The sequence below is a fragment of the Talpa europaea genome (assembly GCF_964194135.1).
Source record: "Talpa europaea genome assembly, chromosome: 3".
NCBI classification, from domain to species: Eukaryota; Metazoa; Chordata; class Mammalia; order Eulipotyphla; family Talpidae; genus Talpa; species Talpa europaea.
In genome coordinates this window covers 64,577,041-64,596,442 of record NC_140069.1, presented here as the reverse complement: position 1 = coordinate 64,596,442, position 19,402 = coordinate 64,577,041, and the positions used below count along the sequence as shown (strand labels likewise).

The 19,402-nt window shown below is 36.8% G+C and overlaps 1 protein-coding gene across 4 annotated transcripts in view; it reads right to left on the bottom strand.

Annotated features, from left to right (window-relative positions):
• ST18 (ST18 C2H2C-type zinc finger transcription factor) overlaps positions 1-19,402 on the bottom strand; it is a gene marked incomplete at both ends in the record, with an annotated part of 133,843 nt that overhangs the window by 36,028 nt on the left and 78,413 nt on the right. For all 4 annotated transcript variants that reach the window (XM_084230244.1, XM_084230246.1, XM_084230245.1 and 1 more), the window contains 5 exons: positions 7,526-7,737; positions 9,946-10,139; positions 12,856-12,960; positions 14,071-14,161; positions 15,805-15,939. In XM_084230244.1, the coding sequence (XP_084086370.1) occupies positions 7,526-7,737; positions 9,946-10,139; positions 12,856-12,960; positions 14,071-14,161; positions 15,805-15,939 (737 nt within the window). The remainder of the gene's footprint in view (positions 1-7,525; positions 7,738-9,945; positions 10,140-12,855; positions 12,961-14,070; positions 14,162-15,804; positions 15,940-19,402) is intronic.

Genomic DNA, 19,402 nt, shown 5'->3' with positions numbered 1-19,402 from the left:
AGGCTAAATCTGTTATATATATATATATTAAAATTTAGCATTTATCTTTCTTTTTTAGTTTGTAGAATTATCACTGCCAATTCATCATTTAAAGCTTTAACACTTGAGTTTATAAAAAGGCACAACACTACTTCCTACCCCCTCCCCCGCTGCCCCATCACAATGTTAATCTAACATGAGAAATATGCAAAAATAACCAGCTGGAAGAGAATTTTTATTGAAATATTACATTAATATGAAAGTGCCATTTTACTCTGTGGAGTGGAGCAGACAGTGCAAACCATAGCTCACTTGGGGGCCTTTAGGTACCAGTTGGCCACAGGACTGCTGGAGGTTTAAGTTCTAACAGTGGAAACCTAGAATAAAGGTTTCCAGATACTTAGTATGGAACTTAAAGCCAATTTTACCTCCCAGTATTTTTCCTGTGATATCTTAGGCTACTGTTTTGGTTTTGTTTAGATTAAAGTCCTAGTAAAGGACCCATGTGCCCTGGATGATTTCCATGGTGTCAGGTGTGATGCATGTTGCCAGGTAGTAGCTCAGTATGTGGGGAAAACATTCTTGCTGTTTTTCTAAGTGCATCAAAGGAATACCTTCCTGGTACTTTCTTCCTCATCCACCAATTCACAACCAACTTCTGGACAATTTCTCTGCTCTTTTTCCTTTTGACTGGCAAAACAGGAATCTCTGAATATGTTAATAAGACTCCTAACACATGTGGTCACTTCCCAGTATTTCCAGTCACTTCCCAGGGGGTTATTTTTACTCACCATTACTCTCTACCCTTAATCCCCCTGCCCCAGAAGTTGCCAGTGAGGTTCAGGCCCCCCTAGCTGGACTCCAAAGCCTCACTGTTCGTACTGACTTAGAAAATAAAATCACTTCTTCTATTTGCTTCTTTTACCTGCAAATGTCCTATTTTCAACCTCTCAGCCTATAAGATAAATGTGCTTTATTGTATTTGTGGGAGGTAAATACACTTTTAATATGTTTGTACTAAGATGCTTTGGCCATATCTTTCTGTCCTTTTTAGTAAGTAGTTTAATCTCCTGTGATAGTTTTAAGCCCTGAATTTGACAGCACAGTTTATCCAGGATAATAACTTAGTAACCACAACATCCTATGCCATCTGTATAATATCAAATATGTTTTTATACCAGCATTAATAAAACTTACTTACAAAAATCCAAGATATTAAGCATATCAGTGCCACGTGGCTCGCTCCATGATATACCAATGTCTTCTGCCATGAGACATCAAAAAAATTTTTGGCTAAATATCTATATGTAACTGTAGCAATAAAACAGCTATAGTAATTACGTTTAATGGCCAATGTAAAGTAAAATACTAAATATTGTAGTTGCTGACATTTTTCATAAAAAAATTTTAAAACTTGGGTTAAGACTGCACAACCAACATTCACATAAAATTCCAGACCTCTGTGACAGATGGCTTAGGAAAAAGAAGCCATGTGACTGGGCTGCAGAGTTTTATAGTGCAAAACCCATAAATAGTGCAGATTCGATCTCACTGAAAAAAATATGAACTATTCCAAGACAACGCTAATATGTTTCAGTTTTTTTTACAGAAAAATCTAAATAGTAAATTTAAAAAGTAAGAGATTTCCAGTGTTGCTGGGATTATATTTCTTGAGTAATCATGTGCTGATTGAAAAAAAAAAAATCACTCCTAATATTTAAAAGAGGTCCTTTTCTGTCTCCTGTGCCCCAGCAGGCTGCTCTGAGCACCTGACTTGACTGGAGTGAGCACGTTTGGGTAGCAAGGTACAGATGGGCTTTAAGTGAGCACACAGATGCAGTCAACAATTACACACAGTACCAGAGAAGGGCCCCTTTCTGCCCATAGATCGGTGGATCATACATTTATGTGTGAATTTTGATTCAGAGCACTATCAATAGACATCACATCTAGAAATCACTTGTGTTAAAGCTCCAAATGGCAGGACAGAAAGGCTGGGATGGTAGGAGAAGCCACAGGAGGAGGAGATAGTCCTGACACGTATAGCTCCAGCACATACCCAACCATCCCCATGACCCCCACCTTCCAGACTTTAACATATTGATTTCTCAAAATGTCATTTTGGATCCTTATTTTAATCCTTAAAATTTATATTTTATATATTTTTGAGGCTAGGCATAGTTCTACTACTATTCAACTATAGGATAAGCATAAGTCTAACACTACATTATGTACTTTTCAAATTAGCAGTGAAATCAAATTATTGACTTCAGTCATTTTTGAACTACAGATATACTCCCTATAATTTAGTCAAAAATCATTGAAAAAAACAGTTAAATTTTCAAATCTGCAAGAAGTGCCTGCCTTCAAGGAGCTAATTTTATGCATTTAAGAGGTATTTAGTGAAAGAAAATTTAGTTAATATGTTATCAATTATTGTCATACAGTAGGTTCAAATAATTATTCATTATAATTTTCACATGTACTGTTAAATGAGAAATGACTCATGCCTGCCCAAAGAGGTCAATGAAATTGTATCTTAAATAGATGAAACATCTTTCTAATGGCATATTATGCAAGCAGTAAAATGATAATTGTGAGAATTGTGTCACAACTTGGAACAGAATTGTATCACTGAAAGCAGTGACATTCCATCCTAACTACTACTAAGAAAATAGAAATTTGTTTTCTGAAGAAGAATGAAAAGGAAAACAAAAATTATTGTATTTGGAGTAATGGCTAATGTCCTCCAAGATTTTCGAGACAATTAATAACATTATAGTGTTTGGACAAATAACCATTATGAAGTAAGAGCAAAATCATAATTTCACCTTAAATGTTCTGATTTGTGAAAATTATTAATTTTTAAAACACTGATGGACTAAAACAGCATTATTTTATTTTTGGGGGCAAGTTTTCTATAACTACAGGATAGGCCACCCACATCTTTCCTTTGTTTGACATGACCTAGAGGAAGTGCAAAATTAAGTGTCTCTCAGCCTAGATTTCTGCTATAAGTAACTGCTGGCTCATGACTTCTTTTCTTTCATTTTTGGCTTCAGGAGGTTTTGAAGCTTCAGGGTGTCTCTGTATTGAATGCTATCTGAAATATGTTTTCAAAGGAGTCAGGGTAAAATCAATAAGCAAATAAAATTGTCTTATTCTTTCTAAATAGCAACTGCAAATTAAAATAATTAAGAGCATAAAGTTATGAAATGTAGTCAATATAAATAGAATGATTTGGCTCAGAAGAGGATTATATGACTGATATTAGGTTTTAAATTATAACCATTTCCCAGAAATCTTTGGTGGGGCTTGAAATCATAGTCAATGACAGCCTCATGGTGGGCCAGCAGTCTATGCACCATGATAAGATTTTGAAGAAGATGAAAAGTCAGACAGGTGTGAGCACAAATTTCACCTCCCACAGTTGCAACTGCAGCTCATAGAGAATTCTTTATATCTGTACTACTGTTTTTTCAGTTGCAAAATGTAATAACTATATGCTTCACAGAGCTTCCAGCAGGTTAAAATGGATTAATATGGGCAAAGTCTCTGGCCCCAAGTAGGTATTCACTAAATGACAACTAACGACAACAACAACAACAACAATAATAATTTGATTGGGATTTTGATACCAAAAGACGTATCCCTCATACTACTATACACAGAGATGAAGAGCCAGTTATAAAATATCTTATTTCCTTACACATGTATCAGTTGGCTCCTGTGATCCTTGATCCAAATTCCTCAGAACATGTATGTTATAGTCTTATCCTGTTGTTAAAGTTACTGAAAAAGACTACTTTTGGATTCTAACCACCCCCAGAGTCACCAAGCTATTTCTGATACCCGGCAGAAAGAACAGTGATGTGATATCATGTTGTTTCTAGGCCCTGTTCAAGCACAAAACAGACTTTGAACTTTAAACATTTCAAGCAAGTGTCAATTTTTTGTTTTCTTTGAAGGCACATTGTGCATATGCCACTTTGTCTAAACAGGTGGGGAAAACACCAAAACAAGCAACAGAATGCTTGGCAAGCAGCAGCGATCAGGATAAAGATAGACTGTGAAGTATGTTTCTACCTCTGCTGAGGAGGATGAGAAGAAGGAGCAAAAATGGGAAGTTTCTTTGACACGTGCTGTCACATGCTTTCCCAGGGACAGAGAAAAGCTACTGGAAAAAGGAAACTGGGTTCTCATTGAGAACCTGTGGCACAGTCCCACCTAGCGTGCCCTCTTCTCAGGGGGAATAGTCCAGATTACAGGGGAAGTGTTTGAAGCTTTGCTTTACAAATTCATATTCATTCCAAATTCAAATAAAGGTCCTTCAATAAAGGACGTGCATATCTTCAAACCAATGAAAGTACTAGAATTAAAAGAGGTATTGCACTTCAGAGAGCATTACCTTTAGCCATCATGATAGCCAGTAAGTATTGATATTGCTAATTTTCCTTCTTACTTCTTCCAAAAAGAGATACTTAAAATAGATTATTTTGCTGGTGTACATGTGCTATGTACCTGCCAGATTATATTTTAAGAAATAGGCCCCTTTGAAAGATACTTTTAGAATATAATGCACTGGAATTTGGGCAATTATGGGCACTGATATCCTGAGCCCAGTGTTGAGAATGAAAACATTTTAATGTTGGGTAGACAGCTGCTAGCAGCTCAGAAACTTCTATAGGAGAACATTTTGGAACATCCTTTATTATTTTTAAAGTATGTAGAGCTCAAAGTTTTTTCATCCTCTTAAAACAGCCTATGTATGCATGATCTTCATAAGAGTGGGAATTTTGCAAATAAAGAAATCATTTATCTCCTGCTAAACTTGGAGTCAGCTGTGAGTTTGCACATGGAATGAAAAAAAAAAAAAAAGCATATTAGCCCCAACAGGAACGTAGAAGGCTATTTCAAGGTTGGTGTCCTTTGACTTAATTTTAAAAAGATCATGCCCATGATCATGCCAATTTCTCTTGTGTATCAAAAATGTCTCGATGTTCAGTTTAGAAGTCAAGAGTAGGGAAAATTTCCACATTCTTCTTTCTAGATAAGGGACTCAAGAGATCCATGGATTGCAGCTGGCAAAAATAAACATATTAACAAACTGCTATGGAGTTTTTGGAGAAAAAAAAAAACAAATTAAAGTGCCGAGTCAGGCTAGTATTCAATGTGGAGGGGCAGAGTGTTTATACTGAATCCTACATTAAGTAAAAGGCACAGAGCAAAGTGAAACAGAATAGAAATGTTACACATGGGGCACTATTGGGTAGAAGGCCATTTTTCAGGGCTATTTGTTTTTCCTCTCATTTTTGGCTACAATGTATTATTTTTGGTTGTTTTATAGCTTCTGAGATTCAGAAAACAGAATCCAACAATAGTAGAAATCTGCAAGTTGTTATAGTCGTGTGCCAGTGTCTGAGTATGCGCATGTGTGAACACTGAAGGAAGGACTCTGGACAAACTGACATTGGAGGGGGTCATATTTACCCGACTTATCACATGTCAAATGAGACAATTTTCATGGAAAAATGATTTTTTAAAACTGCTAGCAAAATAAACTCCTTGCAAAATTTGATTGGTGCACTTTCTGTCTCCTGCATGTTTCTCATCATATCAATGGCTTGGCTTCTGCAGTTCGGACTTGCCTGGCAGTTGGAAGCTGGGCCATGCATGGAATCCTGTCATCCTCGGCATGCGGTCTGCTCACAGGGCTGCCCTGGCACAGAGCGTGTTCCCAACACGAGAGTCAGAACACGCACAGGAAGTCCAGTATTTGAAATTTTGAAATGTGCCAATTTAACTCACCTTTCTGACCAGAAATGTGTTGGTTTTTTTTAATATGTAAAGAGCAGGTTTATTAGAAAAGGGATAGGACAGTAAAAGACACTTGTATAGACACAAATGGGCAGGAAGAGCTGTCAGAAATGTGTTTTAAAAAGAGAAGAATACATACTGATAATGTATTACCCTCAAATTTTAATCATCTTTGATTCATTGTTTCATTTTGGCAATAGGTGATGAAGAGGATCTAAAGGTTAAAAGGCAGAATTCTGAGGAACAAAAAAGATATCTCCACTCTAAACTACTTACTCAAGTAATTTACGTAGCAATAATCCTTACAATATTGGCACCTTTGTTTTTATAGGACAACCTAAACAAACAAATACTAAAGTACCAAGATGGAAGAAACTGTAGTATTTTTCCAAACCAGCTGCTTGTTAGAATATATTTAAAAAGGAGCAATTAATTCAGATTTTAAAATATGAATTTAACTGTACCCAAAGTTGCATTTTAAAATACCCCAAATCATTCACTTATGTAAATAATTTCTGACTTGAATTCCTTTGGACTTGGATAGCTTGGCATTTTCTTTATATTTTTTAAAAGATGTGTTTTTCTTTGTTTAAGAACCTCATTTGTTTAAAAATTGTTTTTGAGTGGTTTTTGGCCACCAACTCTTCCTGGGGTTTATTTGGCTCAGATTTGTCCAGAAGCTAATTCTGATTCTTCTGTCAAATGCTCGATGGCACTATGCTCCCTGCTCGCCTGAAGCCTGGCACAGCACAGGTGAGCAGCTGACCACACCGGGGATGGGCACAATTAATGGGAAAAAGAGAGCCATATACTTCCATCGTCCCAGTTTCAGGGTTAGAGTTTGACCCAGGGAAATGTCTACTTAATGCAAAAGTAAAATCTTCTCCAGAAAGTCTGGGCACCTTGCTTCACATGACTCAGCCATCTAGGTAGGGAAATTATGTCCTTTAACTGAACCCTTTGTGTAGAAAGTGTAGTTGAGGTTTACTCTGCTGATCACTGCCATTCTGAGTGCTATAAACCCTTCTCAAAATGGAAGACACAGGGATCTTCACTTTTTCTTTTTTAAATCATGCAATCATAAACACAGGTACCTTCTCATTGCTAGTCAGAAAGGAGAGGCTATGAGGAAAATATGGTCATTTTCATGGGCTTCAGAAATGTAGTGTTTTCATAAATGACAAAATTTGGTTTTAGATTTGAATGCTCTGAGTTCTCTGCCCCCTGAACCAGCTCTTGCTAATACTATAGTTACTAAGATGATTGTATGTCATACAATAGTGACTTGTGCAATAATAAAATGTCATGAAGCAAAGTTGCAAATGTTTCCCAAGTCACTGTTCCATCAAACGTTTCCTACCATCCTTCACTTCCAAACAGCAAAAAGTGTCCATTGTTCAGAATAATTTTTATATTAATCCTCTTTCCTTCAGTGCTAAAACTCCCCCATAGGAAAATCATTTTGAAATCTACATGTCTCCCCAGCCAGTCTCCTTAACTCCTCCCCAAACTTTATTGTATCACCTTCAAGAACACCACTCTTTCATTCCTCCCTATGCCACCAAGTTCATCTCTGTCAATGTTTCTTTGAGTCTCTTCCGAAGACAAGGGGGAATGTGCTTCAGGGCTGGGGAGCGGCGTGGTAGTGAATGTGGTTAGGAACATGAAAGGCAGTTTATTCTCACGGTTCAGTCACTGGCCCACCCTCTAGGCTCTTGGACTGGCCTACCTTGGCATGCAGACTCTGTGGTTTGTTGGAGAGGATGTCTGCAGCTTCCCTGCAGCGGGTGGAAAGGTTCAGGATAGCAGCAGCTGCTGCTATGTGGGTGTCTTCACTACATTGACCGTAGCTATAAGAGCTGGCACGGCAAGGGCTCTGTGTGTGGGCGCCTGCACTAGGCAGTCGATTAGGAAATTTCCCTGGATTTGAAAAATGCTTTGCTGTTGAAGAGAGATTTGATTAGCAATTGCATGTACGTGGTTTCAGTCATTAAATAGATTTGTTTTAAAGATATAACTTCTTGCATTAAAATAAGTGAAGAATAAATTAAAACATGATCCATTATCCATTGGTACAGTAAATGAAGGTTATTCAGATTGGTTTTCACAGAAGTTCACAGATCAAATGATGTGATTGCTGGGAAAGAATGCCTATTCTCTTAATTTTATTTTTTTTGTATTTGTACTTCTTATGACAAAACTCCATGTCTAGTGTTATGGGGCAGGTGCACTGGCAGCCTTTGTGGCTAAAATTGTACATTAAAAGCCATGCTAATGAAATCCATCAAATACTACAGAGACTTAAGGCTTGCACATCTATGAACTGTGTACATGCGAGGACCGGCAATTCCAGTAGAGAAAAAAATGCATGTTTTCAATGTTTATTTTTACAATAACAACTTAGACACAGAATTGCACTTTTTTTTTACGTGATACACAGGTTTGTTTTGTACTTAAGACAGTAGAAGTTGTTCTTCATCTAACTAGATGGAACTAAATAGAAGGCGGAGTCTTTAATGAGCTGGCATTTTGCATGTGAGGTGGAGCTCGGTAAATAAAGGACAAAGGAAATGTTCTCAAGGTGAACGGAAAGGCAATTTAGTTATGAAGGCTGAGTTTATGTTTTACATTTCTGTTGTGGATACTGAGATATTACTGAGAGATAGAATTAAGCATATTTTTCCTCATTTTGGGTATTTGTTAAAATCACTCATTCCAAGATTTAATGCAGGATAATATAAAGGCATTTAGATATTTATTATGTTATAAATATTGTTTATTTAAAATATTTGATTTTTTTCATAAAAAACACTTAAACTACTATCAAATTTTATTCCCATAATTATAAAAATAAGAAAACATCACTGAATGCTTTGCATTTTTTAAACTAATGTTCACATTATCGGAATACATAGAATGCTTTTATTAACTAGTTACACCTAAATTAAAATATATGGATGTGTGTATATTTTGTGTATATATAATAAAACTATATGTATACTTTTATAGATAAATACAAAATAATTGTGTGTGCATGCGTGTGTGTGTAAATTTTTTCCCTGAATCTAACAGGTTGTCAGTGGTTATTTGTCTTCACTGGGACCTGTTTTTGGGAGGAAAGGGTAAAATACTTTTGGAGTGTAATGTACTTCTCATAGATGGGTAAATTCTTTTCACACTTGTTAATCCATTGCTGGGTTTTATAAGGCATTCTTGTTCTTTGAAATAGGTTGTCAATATCACATAATCAAGCAAATATCATCTGGTCTTGAGAATACTCAATTTAGGTAACTAGGTGTGAGATCAAAGAAATTTCATGGATTTGTAGAAAGTTGTAATAAATTCAGTCTATGGAGGACTCAAAGTGGATAATTATTTTGCTTTCCCTTTATGATTAAGTTACCAGAATGCAGAAACCATTTCTTGGTTTATTTTCAGCATTCATTTTTTTTCTTTTACCTTTTCATTAGAATAGTCAAGGACTTTAAACAACTTGAAGAAATATGTTAGTAAAACACCAAGTTTCAATGTTAAACTATCTTTCAGTTTTATAAAAATTCATGTGGAATGTTAGCATTAGGTATAAACATATTTTAAATGCTTCTACATTAACTCTTAAATTTGTGGATAAATATCTCCATAACCACACATACTGTTTTCTAGTAAAATCTTGATTATTCAATTGTCTCTTACTTTTCACTCCCCCCACACTTTCAGTCTGAACACTCTCACTGATTTAAGTGATATTAAAAATAATATATCAACATTTTCACCACTTAAATTTCTATAATTTCAATATGAATAAAAAATTTTAGTTATAATAGCTTTTGTAGTTTTCAAATACTAATCTCAATTCCAGTTAAATGTGAATTAAATATTTCTTGAGAATTATTATAGTTAGGTTCAATATAGTTCCATATTTGTAGAATAATGAACCATTAACTATTCCCCAAATTCAATGTGACTGAAGTGTAAAATTAGTAGCTGATCATCTTATTGTCGCTTTCCTTAAAATAAAGTATTTCATTGTACAATATATTTCTGTTCTCCTAACAGCATATATTATGTATCTGATATATGCCCTGCCCCCCATCTCACACATACACAAGATGTACAATTTTGGATAACGTCTTAGAATTCAAAACTTACATTCAGGAAATGGGGTTGTTTTTCTTCCTTGCCCGGTTTGTACAAGGGGCCGTTTACCAAAAACCTGGGCATCAAAACTGGCATAATCAAATGGCACTTTTCCAAACTTCTCTTGTTCTTTTGACACAGTGGCTCTGGGAGAGGAAATGGTTTGTGATCGGAAATTGAACTCAATTTGCTTCACCAAGCTTGTCCTGAAGAGAGAGGGGGAAAGTTCAAAAGAAACATGATGAAATTGTTGGTGAGCATATTAGCATCAGAATTTAAAGCAGATCAGACGTGTCATGGCTGTGGGTACACACAGAGACAGCGCAGTGTGGGCAGAGCTGGACTCTGCACCGGGGCAAATGGTGGAGAGGCGCTTGTGCTCAGGTTGCTCATGGTAAGGCCACAAACTGCCTCTCCCTTGGGTAGAGGATGTGTAGTTCTTACTCATGTCATGCAGATATCATGAGGACTGAGTTCTGGTATCTGTTCACATAGATGACTGTGAGCGCAGTGAGCTCCTTAGTGAGAAGTGCCATGTAACTTCCATTAGGCACTGACACGTTGTGTACATTCTGTTTGTTAGAACCACCAATCAGACTAGCAGTGAAAAGCTGCAATTGTAACCATTATTTTCTGTCCAGAGGAAACTGCCCTGAGCGCTGTCTGCAGACTTGGCAGTAACCTGATGCCTGAGAGATAATATGGGCACCAGAAACTTGATTCTTGAATTGTGAGTTTTTTCTTCATCTTTTCACCCTTTTCTTCTACCTCCAGTCTGAATGCTTTTGTTAATTTATTTTTTTAATTTTTTTAATTTAAATTTTATTTTTATATTCCCTATACAATTGCAACGCCCTTATTTTGACCCCAATCCCTCCCTTCCCTGCCCCCCAACCCCCATAGAGTGTCTCTGGTTCATAGTTGTTTGTTGATTTTGAGTTTTACTTTCTTATAGTTATTCTTTTTCCTGATCTCTTATTTAAGTTTTCTAGATTCCTGCTATGAGTGAGACCATCCGGTATTTTTCTTTTTCTTTCTGGCTTATTTCGCTGAGCATGATCCCTTCCATGTCCATCCATGTTGCTGCAGATTGCATGTGTTTATCTATTTTGAATGCTGAGTAATATTCCATGGTGTATGCTTTTGTTAATTTAAATAATATTTTCAACAATGTTTTAATATATTATCTATTAAGCTGACATCATTACAATAGGAAGCAAAATTACTATATTATAATGATCTCATTTTTCAAATGAATCATCCCCATTCGAGCTAAATGTGAATGACATATTCCTTAAAAATTACTATATTTGGATTAAACATGGGCATCATATTTGTATAGCACCAATTTTTGCTGAGAAAAACAAAAATATTATGGTGCTGTAGTCTATCAATAAAAGATCATAAACAATTATACCTCTCAGAAATAAGCAACATCAAAACATATTTTTCATTTGCTTTCCACCAAAACATTCATGAAATTAGAGTGTCAACATTTGATAATATTTTTGGATTAGATGAAGACTTTTTAGCTGTTACTTAAAAATATTGGAATGAGGAGTTGATCTTGCTCTATGTATCTAACTTGGTGTACGCCCCTGAGTTTACATAAGTCTTCTAATCTAAAACAACATTTATCTTTCAAGAAATGAGCAAAATGGAACAATGTTATTTTTATATTTGATACATAACCTACTTAGGAAGAAATTAGTGAATATAATAATACTAACCAAGAATATTCTGAGTTTTAATTGTTATTTATTCAGTAATTCATGATCTTAATTTAGGATTTTCTCTTGGCATATTATCTTTACTCCAGTGATTTGAATGACAATTTGTACTTTTTAAATAAAATCCACAGATGTAAATATGAAGGGAAGCCATACCTGAAAATGTTCCTAATAATTACTTTGCATTTTGGTGACTCAGTAACAATAAAAGATCTGGTCATCTATTATAATCCTGAAATCTCTTTTCCTACTTATATGACTTTTTTAATAATAAAAGTGTAATTTCACATTATAACTACATATATTTATTATTTAGGTATATGTAAGATTTCCCAAACAAGATATTATAGAGCACCTGGGAGCAATTAGGACCAATAGGAAATATTTTTTAATAACTATCAATTCATGGATTGAATTTTTGCTTTCAAAACCTATATGCACATGTAGAGCAGAAGGAACGATGCATAATATCACATATTTTGAGTGGGTATGAGTGATTTATGCAGTCAAATGTTCTACCACTGAGCTATGCCCCCAAGCATGAGTGATTTATGATGACATTTTCTCCAGACAGCAAGGTTAAGTCAAACATAAGGGAACTCACCTGACCAGGGGAATGGACCGTACTTAGTGACACAGAATTTTGATTGATATATGATATCACATACTTTATTTGTTTTATTTATTTTTTAAAGATTTATTTATTTGTACAAGCACTGGGGTACAAGCCAGAGGCACAGGAGGGTGAGAGAATTCACAGAGACAGAGTAGGGAGCAGAACAGGCAGAAGGACCAAAATACACTGCTGAGGAAAGCAGCAGATGAGACAGGAGAGGTCTGCCATGCCATATGGGAATCTTCCTGGTTGGCCGGGAATCGAACTGGCAGTGCAGTGGCTATGGACAGCTTCACAACGCTGCACACAACCTGCTGCACCACTGGGGAGGCCCCTTTATTTTTTTTAGATTGGCCCACAGTATGTTACCACTTTATATGGATTAATTTCAAGTGAAATTTTTGGATGGTCTAGAAGTTCATTTAAGTGATAGCATAATTCATTGACCCAACCTCTTAAATGGATCTTGGCAATTGAAAATGAAAACTCATCGTGTGCTGGCATGAGAGGGTGTGAGACCTTGTAAGGTGGATCTTGGGGTGAAAGAGTATTAAGAATATCATAGGAAGGTCATACCTGTGAATTTGATCAGGACACTGTCCAGTTTTGGGAGAATCAAGTTGATTTTTGTCCTGGGACATGGCTAATTTTTCAGCTGCAGCAATCGGACAACCAGAAAGACTGTTAAAAAAAAAAAAAGTGGGAGGTATTGAGTTAAAATGATAATGTGCTTTGCTTTGGCATGTACCTCCCAGCATATTTGGCATATGTTAAATGTTAAGTCATATTAATAGTTCACTTAGCACCATTCTCCTACTAAAAGATTCCAAAAGGTTTTACAAACTGCAGTGTGAACATTTGTCCTCCAACCCCATCTCAGAGGTGAAAGAAAACAAAAGTCATTTTTAAATAAAAATACTGTGTAAGAGAGAGAAATAACAAAATTGTTCTGAAACTTCCTATTATTTTAAGTAGAATGTGCTTATTTCAATTGCAACATAACCAACTATAAATGTTAGCATGACAACTTCATGGATTATCTTAGCATCATTAGCAAAACATTATGGACTTAATTTTATACCTTAATTTAGGCTGAAAGTATGGAATATGAAGTTTTCTAGCAATATGCTTATGAGTTAAATAGTATCCCAGACCCATGTAACCTATACATAATTTAAAGTGTACAGAAAAATAAAAAAAATTCACCAAAATTACTTTCATATACACAATACACTTGAAAAAAATACACAGATGTTTTATGTTAGTTGCAATCTCAATAAAATGCATCTCAAAATGAAATTACAGCTAACTTCATCATGGCTTTAATTCAAAACAACAGTATGTTGACCCTTTGATATCTTTGGTACCTTTTAAATGCCTATTGAATAGGATCCAGTGTAAGCTCCAGCAACTCTTTTCAAACTCTGTTGAGATCCAGAGCAAAAGAAAACGTGTTCTACTTATATGACTATATAAACATATAATTTATGTATAACTACCTAAACATATAATTTATGTATGGCTACATAAACATATAAGTCTTCAAATAAATATTTTTGGTTATCATAAATTGACTACTAAATGTAAATGTCCAGAAAAATAATGAAGATAATTATTTTTCTTTTTTTATTCTGCACACATAGAAAAATATTTCTCATCTATTTCAGGTGGTGAGATAGTTGATAGTGATCCAGCAATTTTGATAACAAATTGTTATTCATTATTTCCTTGGTAGAAAGTTTCTCTCACTTCTTTCCATAATGTAAATGATTAGCAGCTCATCAGAATTACCTCCTATGTGTGTTGCGGTTGCTGTTCACATGCCCCCTTCCGGTGCATCCTGGGGTGGGACACTTGAGCACGTTTTCATGCATGGCAAGAACTAAGCACAAAATATCACATAAAAGAGAAGATAATTTACCATAAACAACACATTAACAAGTTGATTTCTCAGCTTTGCCTTCAAATGAATTTAGTTACATAACCCAACAGGCTTCCTCCCTATAGATGTTTGGGTTGAAACAAATGAGCACTTAGGAACTTCAAAAATTCAACTCAGCAAGCTTGTTCAAGTTTTAATTTCTCTAAAATCCATGCTACGGTTAGTACTAAACTTAAACTGAAAATATTATAACCTTCATTTTACAATTATGTGCTTTTCCTTGGGGCTGTGGATTGGTCAAATAGTTCTTTCTCCCATGGCTAGAAGTCTGAAATATAAACTTATTTCCTAAGTGCTATTATTTTGCTTCTTTGTCCATCATCCTCTCCCCCTCCCATCTTTTATTCCCACTGCCATTTGGTTATTGGCAAAAATGTGTGGTTGAATGAACAATCAACTAATCAGTTTCAGGAACTGCTGATACAGCTGACAGTACTGAAATGATTCGATTCAGTGATTTGCAAAACTGTGCTGTTTTGAAGGGTGTAAGGTGTTTTTAACATTGCTATTTGTATGATCAAGGGGTGTTTTGATAAGTGGGTTCAGAAAGTAGAGGATGTAACATGTAGAATCTTCAAAATGGTGGAGGTGATCCTTTTCTCAAGTTTCCTAGTGCCTGTAGGCTTTGAGTGGAGAGCAACTAGGGTTTGCTGTCTGCTGCAGGGCAGATATTATGTGTCTTATGTGCAAAGGATTGGCAGGAGGACATTGGGGATGCCACACACTTTCTGTACTTAGAGGATGATGCACAGAAGCTAAGATAGTTCATGGGCTTAAGTCTGTTTCCAGGAGAGAAAGGACTGCGCAGTTACATGTTAAAAGACATGTTAATATGGGGCCTCCCCTGGTGGCACAGCAGTTGAGCGCTGGGCTGCGAGGCTGCCCACAGCCTCTGCAGCGCCAGTTCGTTCCCCAGCCACCAGCGAGGGTCCCACAAAAAAAAAAAAAAAAAAGACATGTTAATATGTATTTGGGTCCTTGCTGACCTTGGAAGGATCATCATTTCCAAGATAGCCAGTCCTCGATGTAGTCAATAACTAGTCTGACAGTGCATATTTCAAATGCAAACCTACCAATCCAGAATCCATACCCAGTGGCCTCCTCTTGGACATCAGGGCACTCCAGACAGGAACATATCACCCAAAGCCTGGTGTCAGACCACTAAGAATGGTCCATGTGTTCCAGAAACTAGTGAAATGTTCATACTAGCCAATCCTAAGCGCACATACCCTGGTGTCTCCTGCTGAAGCACAGTGAAGGCTCTTGCCCACAGTTAGCCCCTCCTTTTCCCCCTGACTGGCCTTGGTGCTTCCCACGTGGCCTTGCCCAACTAGCATGCCCCCTCCTCTTGGGAACTGGAACAAAATATATTTTCAGTGGTAGTTGTCTTCTAATCTGTTGACCTTACTATATCCCAAGATCTCCATTAACACTATATTTTATCACACAGTCAGATGGAAACACACAGAAAGAAAACTATATATTTCCATTTCTAATTCCAAATTGAAGGAAATATAAGTTCATGGTGATGTTGTGGGATGTATGGAAAGTGCCTACTTCTTTCAGAGATAAGCAGTACTCACTTTCCAGGGGAACCCGCACTTTGTGGGGGCACCCCGAAAGGCTGCGATGGTGGGGGTAGAGCCCTGTCACGTGTCCTGTGCCATCGCACCCCGGGATGGGGCACTTAGTCTCCCGCTTTTCAGACCTCAGTGAATCTACAAAGAAATTAAATTGAGAAATTCATTTGGTTATTCTTTCCCTTCCCATTCAATAGAGTGGCCTTGCAGGGTGACATTCTCACTTTATTCAGTTTCATCATCATAAACATTCTTCTCATATTGCCTTGAATAAGACCCTCAACTAAGACCTGTGGAAACATAAAAAACGTTTTCAATTTCTTCGTTTCCTAAGTAAAGGCTGACACAGGGCAAGGGAGTGTTAAAACACAGAGATAGTTTTAAGTTGCCATGTCACAGAGCAGTCAGAGCCTCATTATGAAAAATCAACCTCACACTAGAAGATGCACAGGCTCCCCCAAAAGAAAAAAAAAAAAAGGTAAGAAAAAAGAATTTATTTAAAGAAGAATATTTTTTATATTTATATTTATATTTATATTTATATTTAAACTAATGCATATTGAAGGCATCTGGAGAAAGTCAGATTCAAAATAGTACAAGAAAGAAGTCACTATATCTGAGAAGAGGCTTTCTGGCCTTGTCCTTGTGGGTCCCTGAGAGCGCGTGGCCCTGTGTCCACCAGCTGCTTCCAGTCACGTGCAGAGCCTACTCTGACAAGAATTAGGACAGGGAGTCAAGATGCAGTCTGGGCCAAGCCCAGTCAATCAGCAGTGCTGCAGAGGCCCAAGATTCCAGCACCCTATTGGCCGTCACTTCAAATTGATATTTAGGGGCTACAGAGAAGAAGCTGTTGATTTTACTTGAAATACAGAAACTGAAAACAGAGGTAACTGGAATTAGGCTTGGCAAGGAGAGTTTCTCAGGGGACACCTATAGAAAACGGAAGGGCAAAGAATGGAGGTCTCCTGGAACCTTCTAGAGAAGCTGCCAAGAACCTGTAGTGGTGATGGGGTCACTGGTGCAGTCAGGCAGAGAAAGGGCATCTTTATGACACAGTCTGTCATGGTTTGGCAGCCATATGGAGGAGGACTGAAGACAGGTTTGGGGTTTAAATTTCCAGGTGTACATATATGGCTGAGGATTAGGTCAAGTGTTATAGAAATGCTAAGTCAACATGGCGATGTGAATACTGATAAGGTTTGAAAAAAAACAGAGGAGGAGTTCTTTGTATATATTTTTCAATATTTGTGATAGATTGGTAGATAAAGAAGTGTATTCTCATAGTCAAAATTATCCCCTTACTCATGCAGGAAGTGATACCTGTCACTGGGACAGCATTCTGGGCATTTAGAGACCCCAGATTCAAAATGAAGATGGCAATCTCAGAGAACCTACGTGGTACGTGAGCAGGCTGAAGGCTTCACAGAACATGGAAGATTTAGGAACAGTGAGTACACTCAAGACTGCAAGTGAAAAGAATCCACATGATCCTACTTCAAGAAAGCTGCTGGCAATGGAATGTAGAACAGTCTTGTCATATGAGTAGACACAGAGGGCTCAGATGCTCCTGCTCCAAGTGTAGCACCGGGAGCAGGACAGTGTTTTGGGATGCAGACAACTGACGTCTCAACAGCAGAGTACTGCAGTGGCCAGGCAAGCCTCTGTGACGCTACCACCCCAGCTGCTGGATTATAAATGGTCCTAGGCATATGGGCACAGCAGGTTGTATGTAATGCAATTATTTGGGGGCATGGTTTCAGCAAAGGAGGAGGAGCCAAGGACCCTTCAAGTTATCACACAGGCTGCAAAGGAAGGGAGGATCAGTAGAAAGAAAACTAAATTATATGAGAGAAATGCATAGCTGACAGACAGGGGTGCCTTGAGTAGCAAGCATAAATACCATGATATCCAGACTGTACCCTGTGTTCTGTAAAGCAAAAAAAGGCATTTTTAAGAATTTTGATGTATCCTATGATTTTGTATGTATGTATTTTGCCAAATTCAAAAATATTGCCAAATTTCAAAATGTATTGTCTGTAGACCCCTCCAGTCAAAATTCTGGAAGCTTGATTCAAGTGAAATTAGGAGGGTTGACACCATATGAGAACGAATTAGAAAAAAAGGTGAAGCAGTTTGCATTTTGATGTCTTTCCCTCCCTTGGATCTAGTTCAAATAAGGCCACATTTCTAAGCCACACTGAAAGGTTTGGCATGGAATATTTCTCCTCCTTGCCACACTATTTGACTACAGGAAGCCAGAGAGGATGTGGGAGATAAGGCAGGGATGGCACCTGACCAGGTGTGATCCACTGACAGCCCATCTTGTACCTTTGTCTACACGCCTCTCCTCTGCTAGGCAAGACAAAGATGCTGATGAAAAGCTCTGTGGGGCAGCACCTGTTTGCATGATAAGAAGGCAGAGCTGGAAGCTGTGTGATTCTCAGGCCTGGCTCTTCTTGCTTTATTTTTTTTTTTTTTTGTGGAATGATGCATAATACAGGTGACCTTATGCTCTTGTGATCTTACATCTTGGTTAGCCTGGGTGTATCCTATTCATACCTGATATACTCTATAATTGTTTATCTTCACCCTCCTTTACTCTAAAATTTCATAACTGTAAAAGACATTATATATGACTCTACTTATATTGTGATCTAAAGTCTCACTAAGTCACTAAGTGTAGCCAGGTATCTTTACCTTGGAATTGCCAACTTAGCTGAGGACTTCTGTAAAATGGCATTTTTAAGCCCAATGTGCTCTCTCTAACAGTTAAGTCACATTTCCAAGAAATATGGGAAATTAATATTTTTGAGAGCATGGCTATCAGATAGTATAAGTGTTGACTTAAAAGCTATGGAATGCATGTCAGAGAAAAAGACTATTCCTATGCTACTGGCTCTGGTATTTGGAACAAGAAGCAGGTAAGAGAATACTTAATTTGAACTCTGCAGGTATCCTCTAGACATACTTGTAGTTCCCCTGAAATATGGACTATTTTTGTTTTTGCTTCTTATCTCTACCAGTCTGAATCCACTTGCATAGGCATTACATGCAACAAAGCAGTACCATGACCTGGGCAATAGGTTCATCCAACCCCATTAGAAATCCTCTAAGTATCCAGTATGACCCATATTTACAATCACTGATTCTGTTCCTTAGTTATTTCTTTTAAGGGGGGGAAGGAGAGGATAGATTAGGGCCAAAATAAGGGGGTGGAAATTATATGGGGAATATAACCAAAATGAAAATGCATACATTATGCAAAAATGAAAAATGAAGTAAGAATTATATAAAATTTAAAAAATTTTAAAAAAGTTTTAAAAGTTACATTGAAAGGACCTAATGGTTGTCAAGTATTTTAAACTATGGTACAATAATTACAATATCTCCTAACACAGATTTCACTGACTAGTAGACATAATCAATTGTAAGGTAAATCATCATTTTGTATGTTAGAAAGAAAAAAAAATAGAAAGTTAAATTGTGATAATTCCTCCTCATTTCAGAGATGGTAAAATGAAGAAACTGTATATATTAGAATGAATGGATTACAGTATGTTGGAAATTATGAGTTTTTGGAATTCAAAGTAAATTTTTATTT